Raw genomic sequence first — 23217 nt, 5'->3', positions numbered from 1 at the left:
AGCCCGGGGCCGGCAGAGGCTCAGAGGCTCAGAGGCTCCCCGTGCCGACAGCGGTGCTGGAGATGGCGCTTGTCCTCTGTGTGCCTGTGCGACCCCCCCCAAGTGAGGACGGTTGTCCCCTCCCCGCATAATTTCCGTACTGACTTGCAGCCTCCAGGAGCCTCATCCACGGTGCGCTGAGCATCTTGGCACTCCCATGGTCCATCTGTTCTCTACTGGGGGACATCTGGGCTGTTCGCAGGGTTTGTACACGTCAGTGTGCACTGACAGTCGGATGTGGCTTTGGTGGCCTCTGCACCCACGTCGCTTGGGGTGTGCGTCTAGACGGGCGCCTGGGTCACGTCCACCTGCCGTGGACTGCGGGCCGAGCCTGCGCGCACACTCCCGGTTCCCGGGCCAGGTCCCAGCCAGCCCGCCCGGCCACTCCTCTGAGGGCCCCACGGCCTGCTTAGCGCCTGGCCCGGCTGGGGTCTTGCCATCACCCTGTACCCGTCGTGGCTTCTCTGCCAGCGTGTGGTCGGAAGAGCCAGGGCCTCACTGTCGGGGGCAGCGCGGCAGCGACACGGGAGGAGTGAGGCGTCGGGGAGGGATGGAGGTGCGCACCCCAGCTCTGGGGACAGCATTAGCGGCACACCCGGGCCTCCTCCGTCCCCAGCCTGAGAGGCGGCTCGTTGAGGAGCATTGCGTGAGCGCTGGGCCAGTCAGACGTGGTCCTAGGCTCTTAATAGGAGGTTTTATTTCTTCATTTTGTAGGTGGAGAAATTTAGACGTATCTGACCACAGACCCAGGGTTCTTAACCAGCTGGGCCAGTGTTTCTGAAATGTCCTGACAGCTTCCTGTTGTGAGAAAAACAGCGTGCGTCCCTGCCCTCCACACACCCCAGGCACGTGTTTACAGAGTAACGTCCTTCGTGAGATGGTATGTGTGTGTGATAACCCCTGATATTCACACTTCTGTGTCATGTCGTTTTCCGAAGAATGTTCTGGAAACACCCTGGTAGGTGACCTCCATCTGCACACGGCTGCAAAGCCACCGTGCGGCATTCTAGGCTCTTCTTTGGCAAAATGCGTCTTCTGTCCTTTGTCCATTTTCCAGTTGGGTTGTTTGCCGCTTGCTGCTGTTTGTATTGTGGTTTATTAATAAGCTCTTTGGTGATTGGCACATTGGCGGCTTATCTTTCACCTGGGAACCGAGGCTTTAATATTGTATAGTTTATCATTTTCCTTCTGTGGACGGGCGCTTTTGGGGTCCTGTCTAAAAACATTTTGCCTCAGGGTGCCCGGCTGGCTCGGCTGACTGAGCGTGGGACGCTTGATCTCGAACTTGTAGGTTTGAGCTCCATGTTGGGTGTAGAGATTAGTTAAAAAAGTAAAATCTTAAGAAAATAAAACCAAGAACTTTCTGCCTAGCCCCAGGTCTGAGATTTTCTATTGTGTTTATTTTCCCCTAACAATTTCACAGGTTTTTATAGTTTTTCTTTTTTACACTTACACCTAAGTATTTCATTTTTATTTAGAGCAATTTTGGGTGGCGCTGTGTTTCTGCATACTCGCTGCTGCTTTGTGGGAAGTACAGCTGACTCTTGAACAGTGTGGGTGTCGTGGACACCAACACCTGCGTGCAACTCCTGACTCCTTCAGAGCTTGACGACTTAGCTGACTGTCCACCTGAAGCCTTACCAGCAACGTGACCAGGGGACGAACACATGCTTTGCACATTACACATATTATCTATTCCTACAATGAAGTAAGGTGGAGAAAGTGTTATTAAGAAAGTCAGAAAGAAGATAAAATGTGTGTATAGCAATGTACTGTATTTACTTGTGAAGAAATCTGTGTTCAAGCATCATCTGAGTACAGGATATCTGTGTGTTGATCTGGTGTTCTGCAACTTTGCTGAACTCATTATTTCTAGGGATTTTTGGAGATTCCTTGCAGTTTTCTAGATAGACAACCATGTCATCGTCAAGCAGAACATTTTATTTCTTCTTTTCCAATTTGTATGTTTTTAATTTCTTTTTCTTGCCTTACTGCACTGGCTCTTACTTCCAGTATGATGTCCAAAAGCAGCGGTGGGTGGGTGGGCGGGCGGGGGACATCCTTGCCTTGTTCCTGATTTTGGGGAGCAAGCATTCCGTTTTTCACACGAATGATGGTAGCTGGGAGCTGTTGTGGGTGCTTGCTTTCACATTGAAGGTCTTTCCCTGTCTCTTCCTGTGCTGAGAGGTTTTCTCAGGAGCACTGAATTGTGTTAGATACTTTTTCTGTAGGGGCACCTGGGGGGCTCAGTTGGTTAAGTGTCTGACTTTTGATTTCAGCTCAGGTCATGATCTCACAGTTCTTGAGTTCGAGCCCTGCATCAAGCTCTGTGCTGACAGTGTGGAGCCTGCTTGGGATTCTCTCTGCCCCTCCCCTGCGCTCTCATGCGCGCTCTCTCTCTTTCAAAATAATGATAAACTAAAAAAAAAAAACAAAAAACCAAAAACACAACTTTTCCTGTATTAGTAGTAATGATTGTATGGTTTTCTGCTTTAGTCTGTTGATTTGGGGGATTTTCACAGTTTGAGCCAGCCTCGCATATTCTGCATCTATTATTAACACAAACACAGCTGTCCCCACCTGACAGGACTGTGGAAGTCCCCTCAGAGTCATAGACCTTCCTCCTTCTGTCCCGCTCGGGTAGAGATAGGCTCCTGGCAGGTGGGCTCCGTATTCCGGGACCTGCCCTCCCTGCCGTGAATCTCCCAGGCCACCGTTTGCTGACCTTGCCTGTGGGATGTCTGGCTTGTCGGGCGATGTGTGCTTGTTGCTGCAGGGCGAGCCCAGTCCCGTCCCGGAGAGCCACCCTCGTTTGCGCCCCCAGCAGAGATGTGCAAGTGCGCCCGGTCCTCCTCCTCCTCGTTCTCTCCATTTGTGTCTCTTCTCCCTTGGTCACCTCCGTCACTTTCAGTCCGCACAGATCAGCCTCAGGGGATGTCTCAGACCTCCTCCCCGCTGCCGTTATTTGCTCCGTGGTTGTCGTGCCCACGTCATTCTCCTCTTCCATCATGGTCAGTCTGTGTCTTAGCCCTTCTGTGGAAGGCGGTGTTTTGCCTCCTGTTTTCTCAGTCCGTCTCCTCCTCCCACCCTGGAGATGCGTGCGCCTGCGGTGTGTCAAGGGTTCGTTTCCGCCCTGCTCTCTGCTCTGCGCTCTGTGCCTTCCACAAGCTGGGAAGCTTTGAGGTGCCACCCCCGGCCCTCCGTGTGACTCCACTGCCCTCCCTGGGGGCCAGGGCCACGGGAAGGAGGTGGCCCTGCAACGAGGTCAGGGCACCCGCCTCCTGTCTAAAGTCCGGCCTGGGTGGCACTCACACTGCGTCTTAAACACAGCCAGCTTTTTAAACTTGTACTTACTGCGAAGTATAGCATGCCACCCAACGTCCACAAAGTAAAAACGCGCAATTCATTCGCCACAGAAAGCGCACGTGTGGAAACTCCCCCAAGCCCCTCAGCGCAGGGGGACCGTGTCCTCAGTTCTGAGTGGTCTTTGTACGTGGGCCTGCGTCGCGTCCCTGAGCCCTGCAGGCTGCTGTTGTGTGACACTTAGGTGAACACAGAGTGGGATTCTTCCCAGCATCATCTGTGAGACTCGTTCGGGTCATTTGTACGTTGTCGCTGCTGTGTCGTGTTCCGCGCCAGCGTGGCCTCTGATGCCCGTGGCTGTGGCGCGTGTCCACTTGCTTCGTGTGTGCCCGGGCTCACTGCAGTCACGTGGTTCACGCGCCCACTAGAAGGCAGCCGTTCGTTTCCTTTGCTTTACGTCTTCACTGCCACTCGATGCCGTATTCTGATTGTTGTTCAGAATTTCTGGATTGCCGAAGCAGCTGATCAGTTTCTCATCTACTTCCTGGGCTTTTGGATTTCCTCTTTTGTGAAGTGTCTTAAGTCTCGTGTCCATTTTTTACAAATTAATTTACTTTTAGAGAGAGCATGCAGTCAGGGCAGGGAGGGAGAGAGAGAGAATGAGAATCCCAAGCAGGCTCCGCCCTGTCAGTGCAGAGCCCAAGGTGGGGCTCGATCCCATGAACCGTGAGATCGTGACCTGAGTTGAAATCAGGAATCAGACACTTAATCGACCAAGCCACCCAGGTGCCCCTTGTGTCCATTTTCGTACTGGATGGTTTGCATTTTTGTTAGTGATTTGTAGGAGTTTTTAAAGTGTCAGAATTTTCAGACCTTACCTTCATGGTTGATGCTTCTGGTTTTAAGATCTTTCTTTTCCTGGAAGCAGCTGTGATGGGATTCTTCTGTGCCTCTGCCCGGCAGCTTCCTGGCTGTGCCTTTGACACTTGGAGCTATCGCCTGTCTAGAAGTGGATCTCTGTGCATGGTGTAAGTTGGGAATCATCACATTTTTCTGTGCAGATCTCCTGCTGTCCCTTGCCACTGGTGGACAAAGCTGACTTTCACTCCTGTCCTGCCTTCTGGTGCCTCCGTGGTCATAAGTCCGCATCTGCTGAGGGGACAGAGCTCTGCCTTGTTGGCCAACACTTTTGTCCACACGATGCTGCTTTGACACTGTCTCTCCAGCTTTTTGGCTTTGACTTTATTTTTGTTTATTAATATGTATTTATGTAATCTGAGGTTCTTTCCTTTTGTTTTTAAAGACATTTTGCATGAGTTCTGTCTTTTTTTAGAGACCTTTTCCACTTACTTTCTTAGGACAGTTTGGGCTTCTGCTCAGTAGTTGTTCTGTGGCTGCATGTCAGTCCCTCGTGGTTTGGGTTTCCCTCCTGGGGCAGGTCTGTTGTCTGCAGAGCGTCCTCTGCTCTTGAGATTCTGCAGAGGCTCTCAGACACGCTGGGCCGATTGCCTTACAACACTTAGGATTAGTGAGGACCTGCACAGCTTTGTCATGTGGGTTATAGCTCTCAAATTGTATTAACGTGTTGTGTTTAAAAGTATAACTGAGGGGTGCCTGGGGGGGGGGGGCTCCGTCGGTAAAGCTTCCAACTTCGGCTCGGTCACGATCTCGCGGTTCGTGGGTTCCAGCCCCGCGTCAGGCTCTGTGCTGACGGCTCGGAGCCTTGAGCCTGCTTCGGATTCTGCGTCTCCCCCCCTCTCTCTGTCCCTCCCCTGCTTGTGTTCTGTGTCTCTGTCTCTCTCTCTCAAAAATAAACATTAAGAAAAAAACAAAAAGCAAAAGAAAGCATCACTGAGGAAAATTTAAAATTGTTAACTCAAAAATAATAAAGTAGTACATACAAATTTTCCCTGAAAAGTAACTGTTGTACAAACAAAATCAACAAAAATTTGGTGAAAATAGTGGCATTTGTTTTCTCTACCTGCTACTTTTTTTAAGTATGAAAATAATCCACCCTCTCACAGACAGGCCATATGAGAAGGGACGATCTGGGGACCTTGTCACAGGATCTGGAAAGCCTCCTGGTTGGTGCTGGCACTGCTGAATGATGGCTGCGTTCTGTGTGTTAGTGGGTCTTCCCTCATGGGATTCTGTAATATCCCATATTGATTGTTTGGAAAACGTTGATTCATTCAGCTACGCACATCTCCCTGATGTTGACGTGTCTCCTTACACATTGTTTAACGAGTAACCTTAACATTTTTTTCTTGGGTTTTTTTAAATGTTTGTTTATTTTTGAGAGAGAGAGACTGAGCCAAGCAGGGGAGGGGCAGAGAGAGAGAGAGGGAGACGCAGAATCCGAAGCAGGCTCCAGGCTCCGAGCCGTCTGCGCAGAGCCCGACGTGGGGCTGGAACCCACGAACCGCGAGATCGTGACCTGAGCCGAAGTCGGACGCTTCACCGACGGGGCCCCCCAAGCGCCCCTAAAAAGTAACCTTTTAGTCACCACCAATCTCATTAAAATGTCTTTAAACACTGGGATTGGGCTCGTGGACGTGAATACCAGTTTTCCTAAGCTCAGGTTTCGCTTGGAAACTCACATCAGCTACTGTTCATTCTCCTTGAAGTGATAACTCCAGGTGGTTGATTTTTGAGAAGATAACTGCCAGATACCCAGTTCTTGATAATAATAAGTATTATCTTTTTTGTTTGTCTGAGAGTCTTTCTGGCGAAGCCTGTGTCCCGTGAAATGGCAGGCAAGCCCCCGGATGGGCGGCCCCTCCCAGAGGCTCTGCCGGGCCGCACCCCAGGCCTGCTGGCGTCTTGTCACTAAGGTTGTCGATTGTGATTTCGTTCTCAAGGACAGTTGTGGCTGTTGTACTGCGGTTGTGTGAGGACCTCGCCTCCTCCTGGGGCGCGGCAGCACCCCACCCCCGCCAGCTCCAAGGGAAAGGCAGTGTTGGCCTCACAGCCTCCCTCAGGGGCTGCAGACAGCACAGCTACCGCACCGGACAGCGGGGGGGGGGGGGGGGGGGACGGGACCGCATCCTGGGCGCGGCCACGGTCCCATAAAACTTGATTTATGGACGTGGACATGCTAATTCCATGCGATTTTCATATGTCACAAATTTGAATTTCTTTGTCTCCGAAGGTTTAAAATATGAAACTCGGGGCACCTGAGTCCGTCAGTGGAGCGTGTCACTCTTGACCTTGGGGTTGTGAGTTCGAGCCCCAAATTGGGTGAGGAGATTACTTCAAAATAAAATCTTAAAAAAAAAAAAAAATGATGGGGCCCCTGGGTGGCTCAGTCGATTGGGCGTCTGACTTCAGATCGGGTCATGATCGCATGATTTGTGGGTTTGAGCCCCACGTTGGGCTCTGTGCTGACAGCTCAGCTGGAGCCTGCTTCAGATTCTGTGTCTCCCTCTCTCTGCCCCTACCCTGCTCACACTCTGTCTCCGTCTTTCTCTCTCAAAAAAAATAAACATTAAAAATTTTTTTTAATTAAAAAAAATATATGAGACCCATTCTTTTGTTGTTGTTGTTGTTTATTTATTTTGGGAGAGAGAATGCATCCTGTCAGCACAGAGCCCAACACAGGGCTCGATCTCATGACCACAAGACCAGGACATGAGCCGAGATCAAGAGTCAGGTGGACGTTCAATTGACTGAGCCCCCCAGGCGCCCCTGAAACCCATTGTTAGCTCTCAGTTTTTACCTGAGCAGGGAGAGGGCTGGCTTTGGCCTAGGGCTGTGGTTTGTGACCCGTGTGACCTCCTGCCCTCTTCTCAGAAAGGTAGAGGGGCGGTTAGCTTGGCTTTTCTGTATGCTCGAAGCTGGCTTCACTGTGCTCCTACCCTGGGGACAGTGTAGCTGAATTGGGTGTTTGAGTCTCTGGACTGTGGCTCCATTACTGCCAGGCACAGTTCTGACCTAGCCTGTCCCTGTCCCGCTCCTTTGCCGGCGGCCTTGGCTCTGCCCCCGAGCACCCGTCCCCGTGGGCGCGCGTCTGGGGACTTGGCGAAGTCCAGTCCAGTCCAGTCGGTGCGGGCAGCCCTCGGTCACACGCCTCCTGTTTGAAGAGCCCTGTCCTAGGCCGTTTGTTCTCCTACTTCTTGGCACTGTCTTTGCCTTTGTGTGGCGGTGGGCTTTTTGTATTGGTTCTCCAGAACTCAGCCTTTGGATCCCTTTTGGGTCTTTCATTCCATCTCCTCGAACTTCCCTCTTCTCCTAAAGCCAGGATCGCCCGGAGGCCATCTGCCGCTCTGCGGTGCGTCTCCGAGCGGAGCTCTCCGAACCCCCTCCCGTGGGTGAGCGCGCGCGCCTTGGGCACCTGCCCTGGCTGCGTCGCTCCTTCCCGAGGTCGCTCAGGTAGGTGCCGGCGGGCCTGCCCTGGCTGCTGCCGTGTGTCGCCTGTGTCTGTGCCGCTGCCCTTGCCCCACAAGAGCCTCTCTGGCCCGTCTGGCGGACGTGGGGCCCACAGGCCTGTGCCAGCTTTCATGGGCTGCGGCCTGTCCCCTCGCGTTCCGGCCCCAGTCCACACAAAGCCGGTAAACATGTCTTCCGGTTTCCTTCACTTGCTAGCTGTCAGCTTGTCCCTTGGAAAGAGGAGATCGGGGTAAATGCTTGGATTTTTGCTAAACTGCAGGCATAGCCACTGTGTCTGCTACGTCCCCCGTGTCAGGCCCAGGCTCGGCAGGAGCTTCTGTCACGTGTGTGGTGTCTCCTGCCCACGTTGACAGATTGTGGTAGATCCTGCTCTGAGAAGGGGTGGCAGAGCGCATGGAGGTGTCCACTGAGAATGCCCCATGTGTGCGTGTTGAATCGTGGGCGCACCTTGGGGAAGGCATACACCTCGTCGCCGCCCTTGTGTGCGGGGCTCTTGTCATGTCTGCCCTGCCACCTCTCTTGAACGGACTGTGTCTCCAAGCCCACAGTGCAGGGTCCCGGGGCAAGCAGCAAAGAGACCCTGCCGGTGGGACAGCAGGTGGAGCCGTCGTGGGCCGTGTGCCACGAGTGCGACATGGACAGGTGCAGGGACGAATGGCCTCTGCCAGCCTGCGTGTGCGCCTGGGTAGGGAGCTGGCTGCGGATGTTCTGTTTGAGCTCTGACACATGGCCGCGAGATCACTGGCAAATTCCTGGAGCCAGCGGTGTGGGCACGGTGCCTTTGTTTCGGGGAACAGGCCAGGGTCTCTCAGAAGACTCGCCCCGCTCCAGAAGCTCTTGAGTGCTTTCCTGAGTGGTCTCCGTGCCCCGCAACAGCCTGCGAAGCCAGAGCAGCTAGCTGCTTTTCAGCTGGGGGTGTGGGAAATGCCTGCATCCGGCAGCTCATCCCGTGCAGGGAGCCGTGCTCCCTTCACCCCACATTCCCGCTGCTCTGCACACGTTTCCCGGCGTACTGCTGCTCGGGTGCCAAGTGTCCAGTCCGTGTGTGTCCCGGAGTGCTGTGGGATGCCTGGTTCTGAGGAGGACCAGGCATCTTCTGACACTGGCACTTACGGCGAGTCTGAGTAGGGATGGCCAGATTGCCTCCGGGGTCTGAGACTTGACGGCCATCCATTGGGTTATTTGGTTAGAAAGCCCCAGAGCCCAGGTTCAGGTAGCCTTGTAACTTGTTAGAAGGGAGGGCCCCCCCCGCCCCCCCCACAAAAATTGCCCCCACTGTGATGGCTGTGTGGGGAGGGGGGTCCCAGCCTCTTCTTGGGTTAAGCAGTGAATGCCCAGCAGTGAGCAGGGAGGCCTGTGGCATTGTGGCGGCCTCTACCCTCAGAGAGGATCCATGGAAGAAGCGGCGAGCTGAGCTTCTGACATGTGGCACTGCCTGGCTTAGGAGAGGTCGTGGTGCTGATGAGACTTGCTGTGGTCTCACCGTGTCTGCATCCTGCCCTTTGAAGCCAAGGGAGAGGCGGACTGGTCATGGGGCTGTGGGATGGCACGGAGACCAGACAGCCTACGGGAGGGTTGGGATGACCAGGTAGATGGAAGAAGACTGCGTTTGAGACGATCTCAGCTAGCTTGTCATTGAAACACCAGGGAGGACTCGGGTCCCCTTGGCTGTCCAGGTTCCAGGCAGGTCCCGTGAGGCACAAGACAGGACGGTTGACCCAGTGCATCCAGCTCTCCCAGAAAATAAGCTGGAATGCGTCGGTGGCAAATCTGAGCCCTGGAGCTGACAACCCTTGTGAACCCATGACGCCCCTTAAAGAAATGAGTCTAGTGTGCTGGGCTCCCAGGCCCGGAGGAAACTGGCCATCATGCTGGTCCTCATGCTTCTGACGAGTTCTGAATATTGAGGTGGTTGTAACCACGGCGGTGAGGCGGCCGAGGTGGTCTTGGCTGTCATCGTGTACAATGTCTTATGGAAAAGAAGACACCGTATCGGGGATGACACTGCTAACCAGCCAGGTGCGGGTGGGGGGGGCGGTTCCCAGATGTGGGGTGGTGCCCTGAGAACGGCGGCCTTCAGGACAAAGGCCCACTGCTGGGCACAGGACACTGCACTTGGCCAGGGGCTGGCACGAAATGTCCCTTGGGCCGTCGTGATGGGGTTTGGGCCCACAGTCACTCTGCGACAGATTGCATGGAATTAGCTGGATGCTCGCAAAATGAGATGTGAAAATTAGTAAAGGGAAATTTTATTTACAATGGAGTTGGGAGGCAAGCTGGGGGAGCTCTCGCGCCCAGCACTGGTTGTCACTTACAGACCCAACTTGCAGGCAGATTCCACTTTACTGTTTTACTACCCACCGGGAGGTCGGGAGGTTTCCTCCTCCCCCAGTAACAGTCCAGCCAATGAGGGACTGTCACAACTCACAGTTCAGCCAATGGAAGAGTGTCACAGGTCAGCCAATGGAGACAGTCACAGCCCAGCCAGTGAGAAGCCGCTATACCTCCAGCTCCCAGTTTACTCCAGTGGACTCTTAGTTTACAACAGCCCCACCCTCCCTCCCGCCTTCTGCTATAAAAGAGCCTCCTCTGCTTCGTTCCCTCGAATTGCCTGTGGTTTTGCCCTGGCCTGTTAGTCCTGGTGGCCATTCTCTGTTATTCCAGAAGAAAGCCATTTTTGCTAATAAGATAACTAGATGTTTCATTTAAAAGGTTTGCAGAAAATACCGGCAAGTGCCTCCTGGGAACGAGGACAGCTGCCCGTGGCAGAGGAGCCTGGGTCAGAGGAATTGGAGCCAGTGACGTGCACCCAGGGCCTCGGTGTTCTCGTGTTGGTACTGGCTGCGCGAACTGTGACAGGCAGCCTTGGCGTGGTACTTAATAGCTTGCACGGTACTTTCGAGCCGCCGCGGGTGTGCCTTTGAGGGCCTCCGTGGAAGGCCTTCAGGTGACACTGGCTCAGCCTGTACTTCAGACACCATCTCTGTCCAGTCCCGGGACGAGCTCTGTCCCAGCGATGCTGGGCATCTGCCTCAGAACTGGCCCAGCTAGACCAGCACCCCAGGGCTCTCTGGACGCACAAGGACCTGAGAGCCTGGATGCGCCTGCTCACAACAAACTTCACTCCTTCCTCTTGCCTTGCGGCTTCTGGGGCTGTTTGGAAAGATAATTAGGCTTTGTGGGTTGGGGCAGCTGTCGTGGAACTGTACTGTGTTCCCTCCCTGCTGCTCCGTGGCTGTCATGCTGTCCTTCCCAGGGAGGGCGAGTGGGAGGAGGGGAAGCAGGCCTTTCCGGGCAGGGGTCTCAAAACTCTGCTTTGAATAGAGACTGCTGAGCCAAGCCAGTGCGGGGACACAGAGTGAAGTCACTCGTTTAAAGAATGAAGTGGCCACCGTGCCCATCTCCTGGTGTAGACAGTGTGGAGTGGCCTGAGAGACCAGGGTTCAGACATCGTGGGGTCTGTGCTGTGGCCACTTGCTGGCCCGGGTGTTTCCCACGTGATCTCCATGGACTCGTGTTTCACACCCAAGAGCAGGAGGGTTGGACACCCTGTGACGACTGTGCTCGATTTCCCATCATGAGAGCAGGCAGGCAGGAACTTATAAAAATGCATATTCTGTGTAATCTGTAAATTTCTACTGAAACATTGCCGATGAGTCCCAGCAGCAGTCTCGGCGTCCGGCTCTGAGAGGTTACTCCTCGTCTAGGCCGAGATGTTCTGGTTTTGTAGTGGAAAATTGGAGAGGAATGTCGAATTCACAGTTTCAAGCAGAGGAGAGGGAAAGTGCCGTTTTTGGCCCCAACCACTGGAGCGTGTGGATGGAAGCCCCCTTCCAGCCTGCTTTGCCTGCTGGGGGAGTAAGTGTCAGGAAATGAATCGAGGTGGTCAGCCTTGTCCCTCTGCCCCAAATCAATTTAGATGTCTTCTTAGGTCAGTTAAGTACCAAGAGGATACTTTGTGAGATCTGATCAGTTAAGTGGGGAACCAGAAGACATGGTGAATGACAGGTTAGTTTTCAGCACACGGGGAGCAGGAGGAACCAGGGAGTGGAGCTGCTGGTCACAGATGGCACTTCGGAAGCCACACTTCTTACCTGGTCAAGGCCATTAATTGCAGGCGAGCTAGTTACAAAAAACACTCATCCAAAATGGCAAAGCACAGAGGTGTGTCACTGAGAAAAAAAGAGGAGATTAAACACTGCACGTGGTTTGTTGAAAAGGTTTTTTAAGAGCGCCTGGGTGGCTCAGGTCGTGACCTCACAGTTTCGTGGGTTCAACACCCCCCGCCTCCCATGGGGCTCTGCACTGGCAGTCCACAGTCTGCTTGGGACTCTCTCTCTACCCCTCCCCTGCTCACGCTGTCTCTGTCTCTCTCAAAATAAATAAATAAACTTAAAAAAATAACACAATGTTTTCTAACTCTGATGATGAAAATGTAAAAAGTATAAAGAGGAAGACAGCGTGTATGCAGGGAGCAGACAGAAGGTCCGGAAGGGATGGAAGGGGCCCTGGTACGGTCAGGTCACACAGCCACGGGCAGACGCTGAAAGGAAGTTGACTGTACTCTCAGGTCCCAGAGGGAGCCCGCACAAGGCCACCAGGGAACAGGATGGCCAGGAGGCGTTCGATAGGAGCCAGGACGAGGTCTTTGCCAGAGCCTTTGCTGGGGTTTCTGCAGGGAAAGCAGGCAGACACGGTGGACAGCTTAGGACTGGCTAATCTGAATCCGGCTGTGGGCTGTGCACTGGTCTCCAGTTGCCTGGTGGCTGGCCTGCATGTGCTTGATAAGGGGGTGGCTGGTAGGTTTGTGTAGGAGAGGTTTGCTGTCTCTAAGAAAAGGCCAGCTGGCGGGGGGGGGGGGCCCCAACAGTCTCTCCCCAGGTAGCAAGGTTGTGTTGTGTTTTTGAACAGGTCAGAACGTCAAAATACAGAAAATAAAAGTATGATAAACAACACAGTGTGTGTCCTGGGAAGTGCAGGGGCTGGGCCTCAGGCCCTTGGGCGGGGTCTGGCTCGTTGGGCACAGATCTGGGCATCAAAGCCTTCTGGACATCTGGGGAACCGTGAGAACCCCCTCAGAGGCATCACATGGCTGCTTTCTGCTCATTTTATTTGGGAGAATTTGGAGAATTGAAGTCCGTGTGGTGCTTTCTGGAAAGCAAAAGGATTCTTGTCCCAACCTTCTGTCTGGGGCAGTGTGGGAAGGGGGCTGCTCTCCTAGAGGGTGAGTAGGGTCGAGGCCATGGCTTAGAGGGTGCACCTGGGATGTGATCTTGCCCGGGGTGGGGGGGGGGGGCAGGTGAAGGGCCCCCAGAAGAACAGGGCCAAGCTCTGCATCATGGAGTATACCTCCACTCCCTGGGCAGTCAGTCCTGAGGTCCCCTCCTGGGCACCTGTCCCCGCGTGGAGCACAGCCCATCAGAGCAGCACGTGACATTCAGTCCGTTCTGGGGCACGGACTTGAGATTGGCTGGGCCTTGTCTGCATTGACCCTGATTGACCCTCTGTGTTCTCTCTTTTGGAGCAGACGGTTGATGACGAAGCGATGGCGGTATAAATGAAGATCAGGTGAGGGGAGAAGAACGATGCCCAAGGGCGGGTGTTCTAGAACACCACAGCACGAAGACTTTTCCCTCAGCAACGACATGGTGGAGAAACAAACGGGGAAAAAGGTAACGCCTGAGCCGCCGTCCTCCTTGCTGGCTCCCCAGTGCTGGACACTCGCCTGCTCTGGCTGTCCGTCTGTCCCCGTTCCCTCTGCGGCCATGGTGAGACAGAGACCATCTGCTCTTGCCAAAGAGGACCTTGATCTTAAGGATGCGCTCACGACTCGGGGACCGAAGTTAAGCTTTAAATTTGATGTTTCTGTACACGTAACCGAGACGTGTGTCTCGTAGTGGAGATGATGTCATTTTGGCCTGTTTCTGGCTCTCGGGGCCACAGATGCCTGTCATGGCTTCGTTGAAACCAAGTCTGTCGTTCAGCCATCTTTGCCTTTTCCTGAGCAGAGACTCTGTGGGGTATGTGCTTTGACTTCCAGTTTGGCTCATTCTGCATGTGAATAGGAAACGGCAGTATAACTCTAAGTTCCCCTGTCTTAGAAGAGTGCTGTCAAGTCTGAGCTCCAGGTACCCCTGTCCTGCAGCCTGGGGTGCCACTTGTGAGTGTGGACTTGGAGTCAGACGGAAGGAAGCAGGTGCAGGCCCTGCCGGGTGCTCTGTTTGTGACCGCGAGCACATCTGCAGCAGGGACACCGTGGCTGTGCTGTTGCAGGTGAGGTAAGGGCCGTGCTGCCTCGCCCGTGGCGCGGCACTGCCCTTGTCGCCACCTTCGGTCTTGACGTGTCCCTGTCTCCCTCGATGCCCGCGTGACAGGCCATCTGCACGGTGGCCTGCGTGACTCTCGTCCCCGGTGCTGGTCTTCTGAGCTGCCTCCCTGCCCCGTCTGTCTCAGCACTTGGGTATGAACGGAGATCCTCTTGTCAGTGCACCTGCCGAGACGTCTCTGGTGGTGCCTGGTTGGGTGGGGTATGTCTTCCACGTGAGGACAGAGTGAGCAGAGCCGTGCGGCCCATTTGGTTTAGGTGCAACGTGGATCGGGTCACGAACATCGGCTTCGGTGCTCGTCAGGGTGGCCGGGCCTCTGAGGCCCTGGCGTCTGGGCATTTGTGGCTGCACATTCTCTCCCACTTGTCCTGTCCCCCAGCACCCAGTGCAGTAATGGGTGGGAGCCACGGCATGGAGCTGTGGGCAGGCCGAGGCTTGCGCGTGGCCCGAGCTTGCATAGGAGAGGCGTGCGTGCCTGGGAGGCCTGTGGAGGGTCCGGGAGCAGCTCGTAATGGGCGTGCCCGCGAGGAGCTGGAGCCCGTGGGGACAGATGTGCGTGGGGGAGCTTGGTAACTCCCACTCTGGGACACTTTCGCCCCGAGTGGCCAGGTTGTCCTTGGTGGTCATGGTCCCTGGGTCTGCGTGTGGATCGCGTGGTCACAGGACAAGGGAGAGGCCCCGCGCAGCCCTACCCCGGCTGGCTCCTCCACGTGGGTGGGCAGCAGGGGCTCCAGACTGCTGTGTCCACCGGCCCGGTTCTCCGTGTGCACGGCCTGCCCAGAAGGACTCGCCAACCAAGGTGGCGCCAGAAAAGGTGTCCAGAGCCCAGCACCTGTCTTGAAGGGGCGGCTGTGTGGGCCTTGTGCCCTCCCGGCTGCCGTCTAACACAGGGCTTGCTCCAGGCTGGTGCGAGTCGCTTTCTTTCACGGGAGAACGCTCACTGGGCCGTAGGGGCCCGCTGTGGTCCGCAGGGGCAGCCCCTACGCATTTGCCACAGGAGATGTGTGAGTTTGGCTTTGTTATTTTCTGAAGTAAGGTAGCTTTGTACTTTTTTTTCCCCCGGTGCCAGCCAAGATAAACATTTTCTTAGCTCCTGTGGCGATCCCCGTCGTGCTAGCGAGGGAAGCCCAGCAAACTCGAGTGAGCTCCCTGCCGCAGCCCAGCTGCTCAGCAAGCTTCTGAAGCCACGTGTGCCCCGAGAGTCTTGTCAGAGCCGCTGCGTGTCTCAGGGGTGAGCCCCTGACCCTCTCTGGTTATGTGGCACGTGTTTGGTCTCCCTGCACGGCCAGTGAGGTGAGGAGTTGGGACCCAAGGACTGTCAGCGCTTCTGGTGAAATAGAGGTCATGTCTTCTAGTTCACTTTCAAAACCTGGGCTGAATCCCCATCCGGACCAGAATATGCAGCACTGTCACCGTCCTGGGAGGTCCCCAACGTGTGTCACCATGGAGGAGTCTCCCCCCGGGGGGGCTTGTAAGAGGGACGAACTGGTCACTATCACGTCCGACTTAGAGGGCCTTCCCCGTAGCAGCCCCTCCCTGGCTCGCTGTGCGGTTGCCATGGACGAATGTCCAGCCACTTCCGGTCGCGTTCTGCCACCCAGGAGCACTCGGGCCGTTCCTGCGGGGGCGCGGCAGGTGATGGCACGAGCACATGCACGCTGGTAGACCCGGTTTGGCAGTTTGTCAAGGTGATCGCCTCAGTTCTGCGCCCCAGACGCTGGGGAAGTTGAGGCCGGCCCCTGTCCCTGTCACACAGCTGGTTTGGCTCTCCTCTAGCCACCCGAGGGGGAGTGGGGGGGACCTTGCTGGTTCATCTGTGTCCCTCTCTGTGGGGGTACTCTCCTGTCCCTTCAGTCTGTGATTCACGTGGGGCCAATGTTTGCCACCTAAGGTGGGGGCCCAGTGTTCATTTCCTTCCCTGTGGGTGTTCACATGGTCACCGTCACTTACTGGAAAGCGTCCCTCCCCCGCCTTTGTCCTCTGCTCTTCCTTCTGAATCTTTGGCCCTTGGTCCACGACCCCCTCGAGCGGCTGCTAGAATTTTAGTCTGGTTGTCTGCAGTTCAGTCTGCCAGACTTTGTTGTTCTCCAGAATCGTCTTTGCTAATTTTGACCCTTTGCATTTCCATATACGTTCTGGAATAAGCCGGTTGATTTCCAAAGAAAGCCTGCTGGTATTTTGACAGGATCACTTTGAACGCAAAGATGGGTCCGGAGAGAATTGCCACATAAACAGTTTTTGCTTTTTCTGACCCACCAACATGGGTGTTCCTCCATTTTTAGAAGTCTTCATTTTCTTCAGAAATGTGTTCCAATTGTGTGAAGGACTTAAACGTCTTTTGTTAGATTGTCTTGTGCATTTGATGTCTTTTGATAGTAACCTAAGTGATATTTTAACGTTATTTTCCAACTGTTGCTTGTCCATAAAAACCAGCTACTTTCCTGCATCTAGCAGCTCCTAATTCACCTATTAATTTGAATGGCTTGATTTTCACGCATATACTCATGACATCTTAAGACTAATACGTTGTTTTTGCTGAGGGAAAGTGGTGGGGACAGGATTGAGCCAAATCTGATTCCGGAGGAGATTGTGTCTGGATTCGGCGACTGAGCACAGGGGTCCCGTCTGCTCCCGGGAGCCGCTCCGCGAGGCTGTGTGTGCTGGTGCCTTTCTGACACTGGAACTTTCCGTTCGTGGCTGGGCTGGACTTGGTTTATCCATTTGCCCTCTGAGGGGCGGTTGTGAGATTTCGTTTCTGTTGTTTTGAGCAGGAGTGCTGCTCGTGAGCACAGGGCCTCTGTGCCTTGACGTTGTTTGGATTTCCCACCAGCAACAGCTCTGCCGCGTTCTTGACAGCGTTTGATGCGGCCAGCCTCTCGTTTTATTATTTGTTTTAGCTTTTCTTTATTCTGAGAGCTAGAGCAAGCACGAGTGGGGGAGGGGCGGAGGGAGAGGGGGAGAGAGAGTCCCAGCAAGGCCCCGAGCTGTCAGCACAGAGCCCAACATGAGGTTTGAACCCCCGAACCATGAGATCTTGACCTGACCCGAAGCCGGACTCAGCCCCTCCTGTTAGCTGCTCTGGTCGGGGCATTGGTATCTCCTCCTGGTTTTAGTTTGCATTATCCTAATGCAGAACATCTTCCCAAATGTGAGTTAGTTACGTGGATAGTTTCCTTTGCAAAGCGCACATTCAGATTTTTTGCTCATTTAGAAACAGTTGTTACGTTCTGCAGTAGCTGTGGTGATCCTTGCCCCTCCCTCTTAGAGGAGACACCCCCTTGTCGGCCGTCAGGTGTTGGGGACCTTGCGCCTGTGTGCCAAGAGCTCTTGTCGGGATCAGTGTTGAATTTTATCACAGGCTTTTTTGCAACTGTTGGGGTGGTCGTATGATTTTCTTTATTTACATTGATTTCTTTTTAAGTTTGTTTATTTTGAGAGCGCATGAGTGAGTGTGCATGCGTGGCAAGCGGGGGGAGGGCCGAGGGACAGAGGGGGAGACAGAGAATAATCCCACGCAGGTCCCTTGGTGTCAGCGTGGAGCCTAACACAGGCTCGATCTCATGACCCTGGGATCATGACCTGAGCCGAAATCAAGAGTCTGATGACCGACTGAGCCACCCAGGCGCCCCACGTTACGCTGATTTTCGAAATTTCTTGCATTCCTGAATGCTTTGTGATTGCTGTTATTTATATTATCTCTCTTACATACCCGTAGGTCAGACTCGCCAGGAGTGTTCTTGGTGGGAAAGTGTTTACACAGTTCGGGGGTTTTGCTGGTGGGTGTTCTTCGGTCAGGGCTAGGGGTGGCAGGGTGCAGGTCATGAGGGGCATGTCTGTGCAGCCCCGTCTCCCAGGATCCCCTCCTCATCCCTGCCCTGGGCCCCTCTCTGCACTCCACGTGCCCTCGAAGCTGGCAGTGTGTTCCAGCAGCAGTGTCCCTGCTCATTTGAGGGTCTCCCGTTGACTGCCGTGGTTGGTAGATGCTGGCTGCCGAAGCCGGAGGGCTGTCAGGAGCGTGGGCCATAGGGACCGTGGCTGTGCTCAGTCCTGGCAGGTGGCGCCTCCCGGGAGCAGCCCCAAGGACCCCTGCTGCTGTGGGGGTGGCATGGGCGCGTGGCTGTGGCTGGACCACGTTTGCTAACAGCTTCCCCGGGGAAAATTGCAGGGAACCAGCTTCCCAGCGGGGAAGGGAGCCAGCTCTGCATGTCCCGCCCACGTCAGCCCTCTGCGTGCCCCCCGGAGCCTCTCGCTGTACTGTGGACGGGGCCGGGAGGCTGGGGGTGGTGCCGTGCCGCGAGCGCACGGGGCCAGCGTGTTGGTTAGAATTGTGGAGGACCCCACCGAGCTGTCCCCACCCAGGACGGTGTCATCAGCCAGGGCTCTGGGGGGTCCAGGGCTGTCAGCTACTGCAGCCGGCAGAGGGCCGGGGGGGGGGGGGGGGGGGGGTGGGGGGCTCCTGCCTCCGCTCGGTGCCGGGTCCATCACCACCCACCCTACCGCCACCTGCACTTTGGGATCGGGCTGCCCCACCCCTGCCCTCTGGGGCCCCAGGCACCTTCCGCTTCCACACGGGACCTGCTCATCTTGAGTGGGTGCTGTCTTTCTGCGGATGGCGGCCCCGGGGCAGGTTTGGTGTTGACTCGCCCGTGTCGGCCCAGCCCGCTGGTCAGGACGGCGCTGGGATGCGGGCTTCGTGATCCTCACCCCACAGCAAAGCCACCCCGAGACTAGAATAGGAAGGAGGTGATGGCAGCACGTCTCCCCCCTTCTCCCCCACAACCGCCACAGGGCTTTGGCCCGCAGGATCTGTCCCCGAGAGCCACCCCCTGGTGTCCTGGGCAGGGCCCTTCCGTGAAAGGAGGGGCGCAGCACCTGGGGGAGGCCCTGCGGGCAGAGGAGCTCAGAGGGGAAGACAGGACTCTCTGCCCGCCAGCACTGCCTGTTCACGGCCGGCTCTTTTTCTCCTTATTTAATCCCTCCCTGGGAAAGCCGCGCTGGAGGCAACTTGTGTCTCTCTGGTGTCTTGCTGAGAATGGTCCGGTTTCAGGATGACCAGCGGGGCTGCCTGGGGCCAGAGGAAGGTGCAGGAAGCCGCGTGTGCTTGTGTGGGCCCGGCGGGCGGGAGGTGCTGCCGATGGTCCACACACGAGATTTGCTCTACTGGGCACGTGAACTGAAAGCGTAGTAGATGTGAGGACTCTGAAAACTTAATCTGGGAATGACGTCTTACGAAAGCGTCGCTTTCTTTTCTAGGATAAAGATAAAGTTTCTCTGACCAAGACCCCAAAGCTGGACCGCAGCGATGGAGGGAAGGAGGTGAGGGAGCGAGCAACCAAGCGGAAGCTGCCCTTCACTGTGGGGGCCAATGGAGAGCAGAAGGACTCGGACACAGGTACAGGCGCTGCCCTCCCTCCCTGCTGACCACCCCCACCTGACTCTTCTCCACAGAAAGTGTCCTGGCCTCCCTCCCTCAGGCGTCTCCTGACACTGGTCCCTGCCTGGGGTGGGCCGCCAGGACAGGGCCCCCCCCCCCCCAGCCTCTCTGCACCCCTCGGCTTTGCACCAGGACTCTCTGAGGAGTTGTGCTAGAGGCCTGGGTGGGGTCCAGAGCGAGCTGCAAGGACATCTTCTCTGTTGTTGATGTTCGGGCTGACTCGGTGCGGACAGGAGAGGCTCACACGCAGGGAACCCCCCCAGGAGTGCCAGGCAGGAACACTCCCCCGGGCAGGCTCCTGGTATGTGCCCAGCTGTGACCATCAGCATGGGCTCCTCTGCCCTGAGGTCCCCGGGCCCGGCCCCCCCCCCCCGGCTCTGTGCAGTCCCCAGAAAGTCCTGTGTTGGAGAATAAGTGTGTTTTCCCTTAGGGCTACAAAAGCGCACAAATTAAACCCAGTTGTTTGAAATAGAAGCCAGAGGGAGCACTGAGAGGCAGCCAGAGTCAGTGCAGTTTTCCCGCGGGTGTGGCGGGGCCTGGGGTGCAGGGCAGCGCTGTGCACATGTGCGTGCGTGTGCATGTGTGTGTGCGTGCGTGTGCGTGTGTGTACGTGAACAGGAGTCTGCACACAGCGTGCACTTCTGTCTCTGTATGTGTGTGTGCGTGGGGGGCTAATAACACTGGGCACACACACTTGAAAGTCAGTGCCTTCTTGGGCAGCTCTTGGGGCCCATGCTTTCTCCTGCCAGCCCAAGCTCCCTCTTCCTCTTGACCTCCGTGCTCAGGGGCCTGCCCAGCCTGCTGGTCATCTGACTGCTCTGTAGACACGTGAACCATTTGCGGGCACGGGCGAAAAAGGCCACACAGCACCCAGAGGGCCATCGAACCTGCGGTGAATTCAGCCAGAGGGCAAGGAACAGAGGCCCCTGCCAGAAATGGGTGTGGATGGGGCTTCCTGCGTGTGAGGGTCCACGTCAGGTAGCGGGAAAGTGGGCAGGTCCTGAGACGAGATAAGCAGGCTAGAAGATGGGGAGAAACGGCAGAGGGAGCAGCCTGGAAATGTGTGTTTGTGCCATGGCTTTTATTCACGAGGTCACGGGTCCCTCCCCCGCTGCCTCCTGTGCAGGAGCTCCCTGAGCATATGTCCAGTCATGTAAAAGCCAGAGAAGTGGGCTTGGTTTTGCCGGCAAGGGTATTGAGGAAGGTTGTGAGCCCCCCAGGGGTCCTTCACGAGGGTTCGACGTGGCCCACGGCTCCTGTGGCTGAGCTGGCACAGTGGGGACAGGGAGAGGCCCACGGATGCATGTGGGTGCCCTGGGCTCGCAGACATTTCTGTGGGTCAGGCTTTAGGCCCGGGTAGAATGAGGGCAGTTAGCGCAGCCTGGATGTCCTCCCTCCTGTTTCTGGTGCCGATACCAGTCTTAGTGGTGGGGGGCCTGGGGTTGCTGTTTGGTCGTTAGCTGTGTGGACGGTGGGGGTGTGAGGCTGGTGTCTGGCTTCCGGGATGTTCCTGTAAATGCCCCAGCAGCCTCGCTGTGAGTTAGGGAACCGCTGTTAAGAGCTGCTTCCTGAGAGAACCTGCTGTCTGAGCTGCGCGTGCGCCTGGGTAGGCAGCTGCTCTCAGGCCGTCGGCTCTGCTCTGCTGGGGAGGACTTCTTGGCAGTTCCCGCTTCATCTTCCGCTGGCTTCTTGGGCTCCTGTGCTTCCGGCCTGCCTTCTGGATTCGTCTGTTGCTGGCCAGTGTTTCAGCGAGAGGCTGCCAGGTGGGTTCGCCTGAACCCACCTGGGTCCTCTGGGGCGTCCGGGAGACTCTCGGGGCGCGCAGGGAGTGCGCCTCTTGTTTCTCTGTGAGTTGTGGGTCCAGGTGAAGGCAGGGAAGGAGTCACTGTTGGGTAGAAAAAAAGCGAAGAACATTTAAAAAATAGAATTTCCTGGCCAAGGACTATGTTACAAAAATCTAAATACATATGAAATATGGTATTTGCCCTCCTGTTATGATCGTTTTGGGGGCCGGTTTTACATCGTCTACATCTGCTTTGTTAACATAACACAGCTAGATTGTCCAGTGAGAGGATTCTTCTGCGCATGTCGTGCAGGACTTGAATCAGGAGCCTGAAATTTCGAACTCGAATCTGTATGCGTCACACACAGGACTGGGAAGCGGGCTGTGGGGCCCCCGGCTGGCCCTGGAGGCCTCGGTCCCGTCTGCACCTCTGCCGAGCGGAGTGCCTGAGCCGGGTGCAGACTCTGAGAGCGGCACACCTCTGGCCAGGTGGCTCCCGACCACTGGGCTGTGCCTCCCCCACCGAGTCAGGAGGCAGAAGCCACGCGGGGAAAGACTGAAGGAGTGAACTGTGGGTGCCGAGTGACTGAGATTGGGGGACTCCAGTCCCCTCGGGGCCAGGCCGGGTCTGCTCGAGGTTCCCTGTATCCCCCCCCACCCTGCCCAGCCCCCTGCTCCTGCTGTGTCCCTCCGGCGCCCTCTGCTGGGAAGATGCGGCCCTGCGCTCACCGGGAGGGGAGAGCTGCGGAAGGCTCCAGAACTCGGGGCCCTGAGGGACAAATAGCTTCCTCAGCTGTGCCCCCCAGGTGGGAAGAAGAGGCTGATGAGCCCCCTCCTAGGGACCACCGAGCCACCGGAGAGCATTGTCCTGGTTCCTCGACCCCCGTGAGGGGCCTCTGCAGTGCTTAGTCAGGCCTGGGGGCGGCCTGCCAAGAGCAATACGGCTCGTCTGCGGTGAAAGCTGGACACGCTCTGCCTCCAAGCCAGACCGCCGCAGGTGCTTGGTCACTTTAGCTGCCCACAAGGCACCCCGGACAGCTCGTCCTTCCGGAGCCAGGTCTGTCTGGGCGCAGGAGGGACGGGCCGCGTGTGCTTGCCCAAAGCAGCCTGACGTCTTCTAGGAAAAAGAAGCTCGGAGACGGCCCCTCCCGTGGCTGCTGGGGAAGGCAGCCCGCCCCCTCCCCGCTGAACAGGAGGCGGAGGCCTCACGGGGTGGCCTCTCCCGGGCAGGTCGCCTGAGGCCCACTGCCCAGTCTCCGCTTGCGGTGTTGGTGATGAAATTCTACGATGTGTGCGCTTGCTTCACAGTATACTAATCTGTCTACTTTGTGTATGATTAAATTTCCCCTCAGCTTAAATCTGTAAGCAAATGTCTAGGCTCGTTTCCGTGCCCACCCACCCTCTTCAGCTTCTGCATGAGCCCACTGCTGTGTTGCAGTGTTCCGTCCTTTAGTGTGGACGTAAGCCCCACTACTTCCTTCCCGAAGCCACTTCCTTCCCGAAGCCACCAAGGTGGGCCCTGCCCGTCCCCAGAGGCCACACAGCGCCCCCCCTCCCACCCGCCCCGCCCTTCAGAGCACCGCCCCATCAGAAGCATCGGGAACTGCCTGTTCTCAGTACCTGAACGTTTCTTTGTAGCAATGAGAAATTAAGGTTTGTTTTATTTTGTGAAAAACACTCTTGTGTCCAGTATCTGGATGTTTATTCAGCAGTGCTGACATGTAAGCTACTCGTGCGCTCTGTGTTAGGGGTCTGGGGACACTCCCGTATTTACTGAAATCACTGTCACCCTGGTTGCGTAAGATCGGAAGGGGTGGCTGTTGTGACTTCTCCTCTGGGACTGTCCCTGTCTGGGGAAGGACTCTGGCTCCACTGCTGTGCGCTGGAGGCGGCATGTACATGACCGTGAAGGGCTTCTGTGCTCACTCCCTGGCTCTCCAGGC

The 23217-nt window shown here is 56.0% G+C and overlaps 1 protein-coding gene across 9 annotated transcripts in view; it reads left to right on the top strand.

Moving 5' to 3' along the window:
• The window catches only part of ANKRD11 (ankyrin repeat domain containing 11), a 111289-nt gene that overhangs the window by 65000 nt on the left and 23072 nt on the right, over window positions 1–23217 (top strand). For 7 of the 9 annotated variants that reach the window (XM_040443336.1, XM_040443335.1, XM_040443334.1 and 4 more), the window contains exons 2-3: window positions 13259–13403; window positions 19311–19449. In XM_040443336.1, the coding sequence (XP_040299270.1) occupies window positions 13317–13403; window positions 19311–19449 (226 nt within the window). In that variant the 5' untranslated portion in view covers window positions 13259–13316. Of the gene's footprint in view, window positions 1–13258; window positions 13404–13985; window positions 14005–19310; window positions 19450–23217 lie in introns of those variants that run through there. The other 2 variants (XM_040443337.1, XM_040443342.1) reach the window with 1 other exon arrangement.

Source organism: Herpailurus yagouaroundi, unplaced genomic scaffold, assembly GCF_014898765.1.
Source record: "Herpailurus yagouaroundi ecotype Mexico unplaced genomic scaffold, PumYag 190, whole genome shotgun sequence".
Lineage (NCBI taxonomy): Eukaryota > Metazoa > Chordata > Mammalia > Carnivora > Felidae > Herpailurus > Herpailurus yagouaroundi.
Note: the sequence above shows the minus strand (reverse complement) of the source record. Positions and strands in the feature narration are given on the sequence as shown.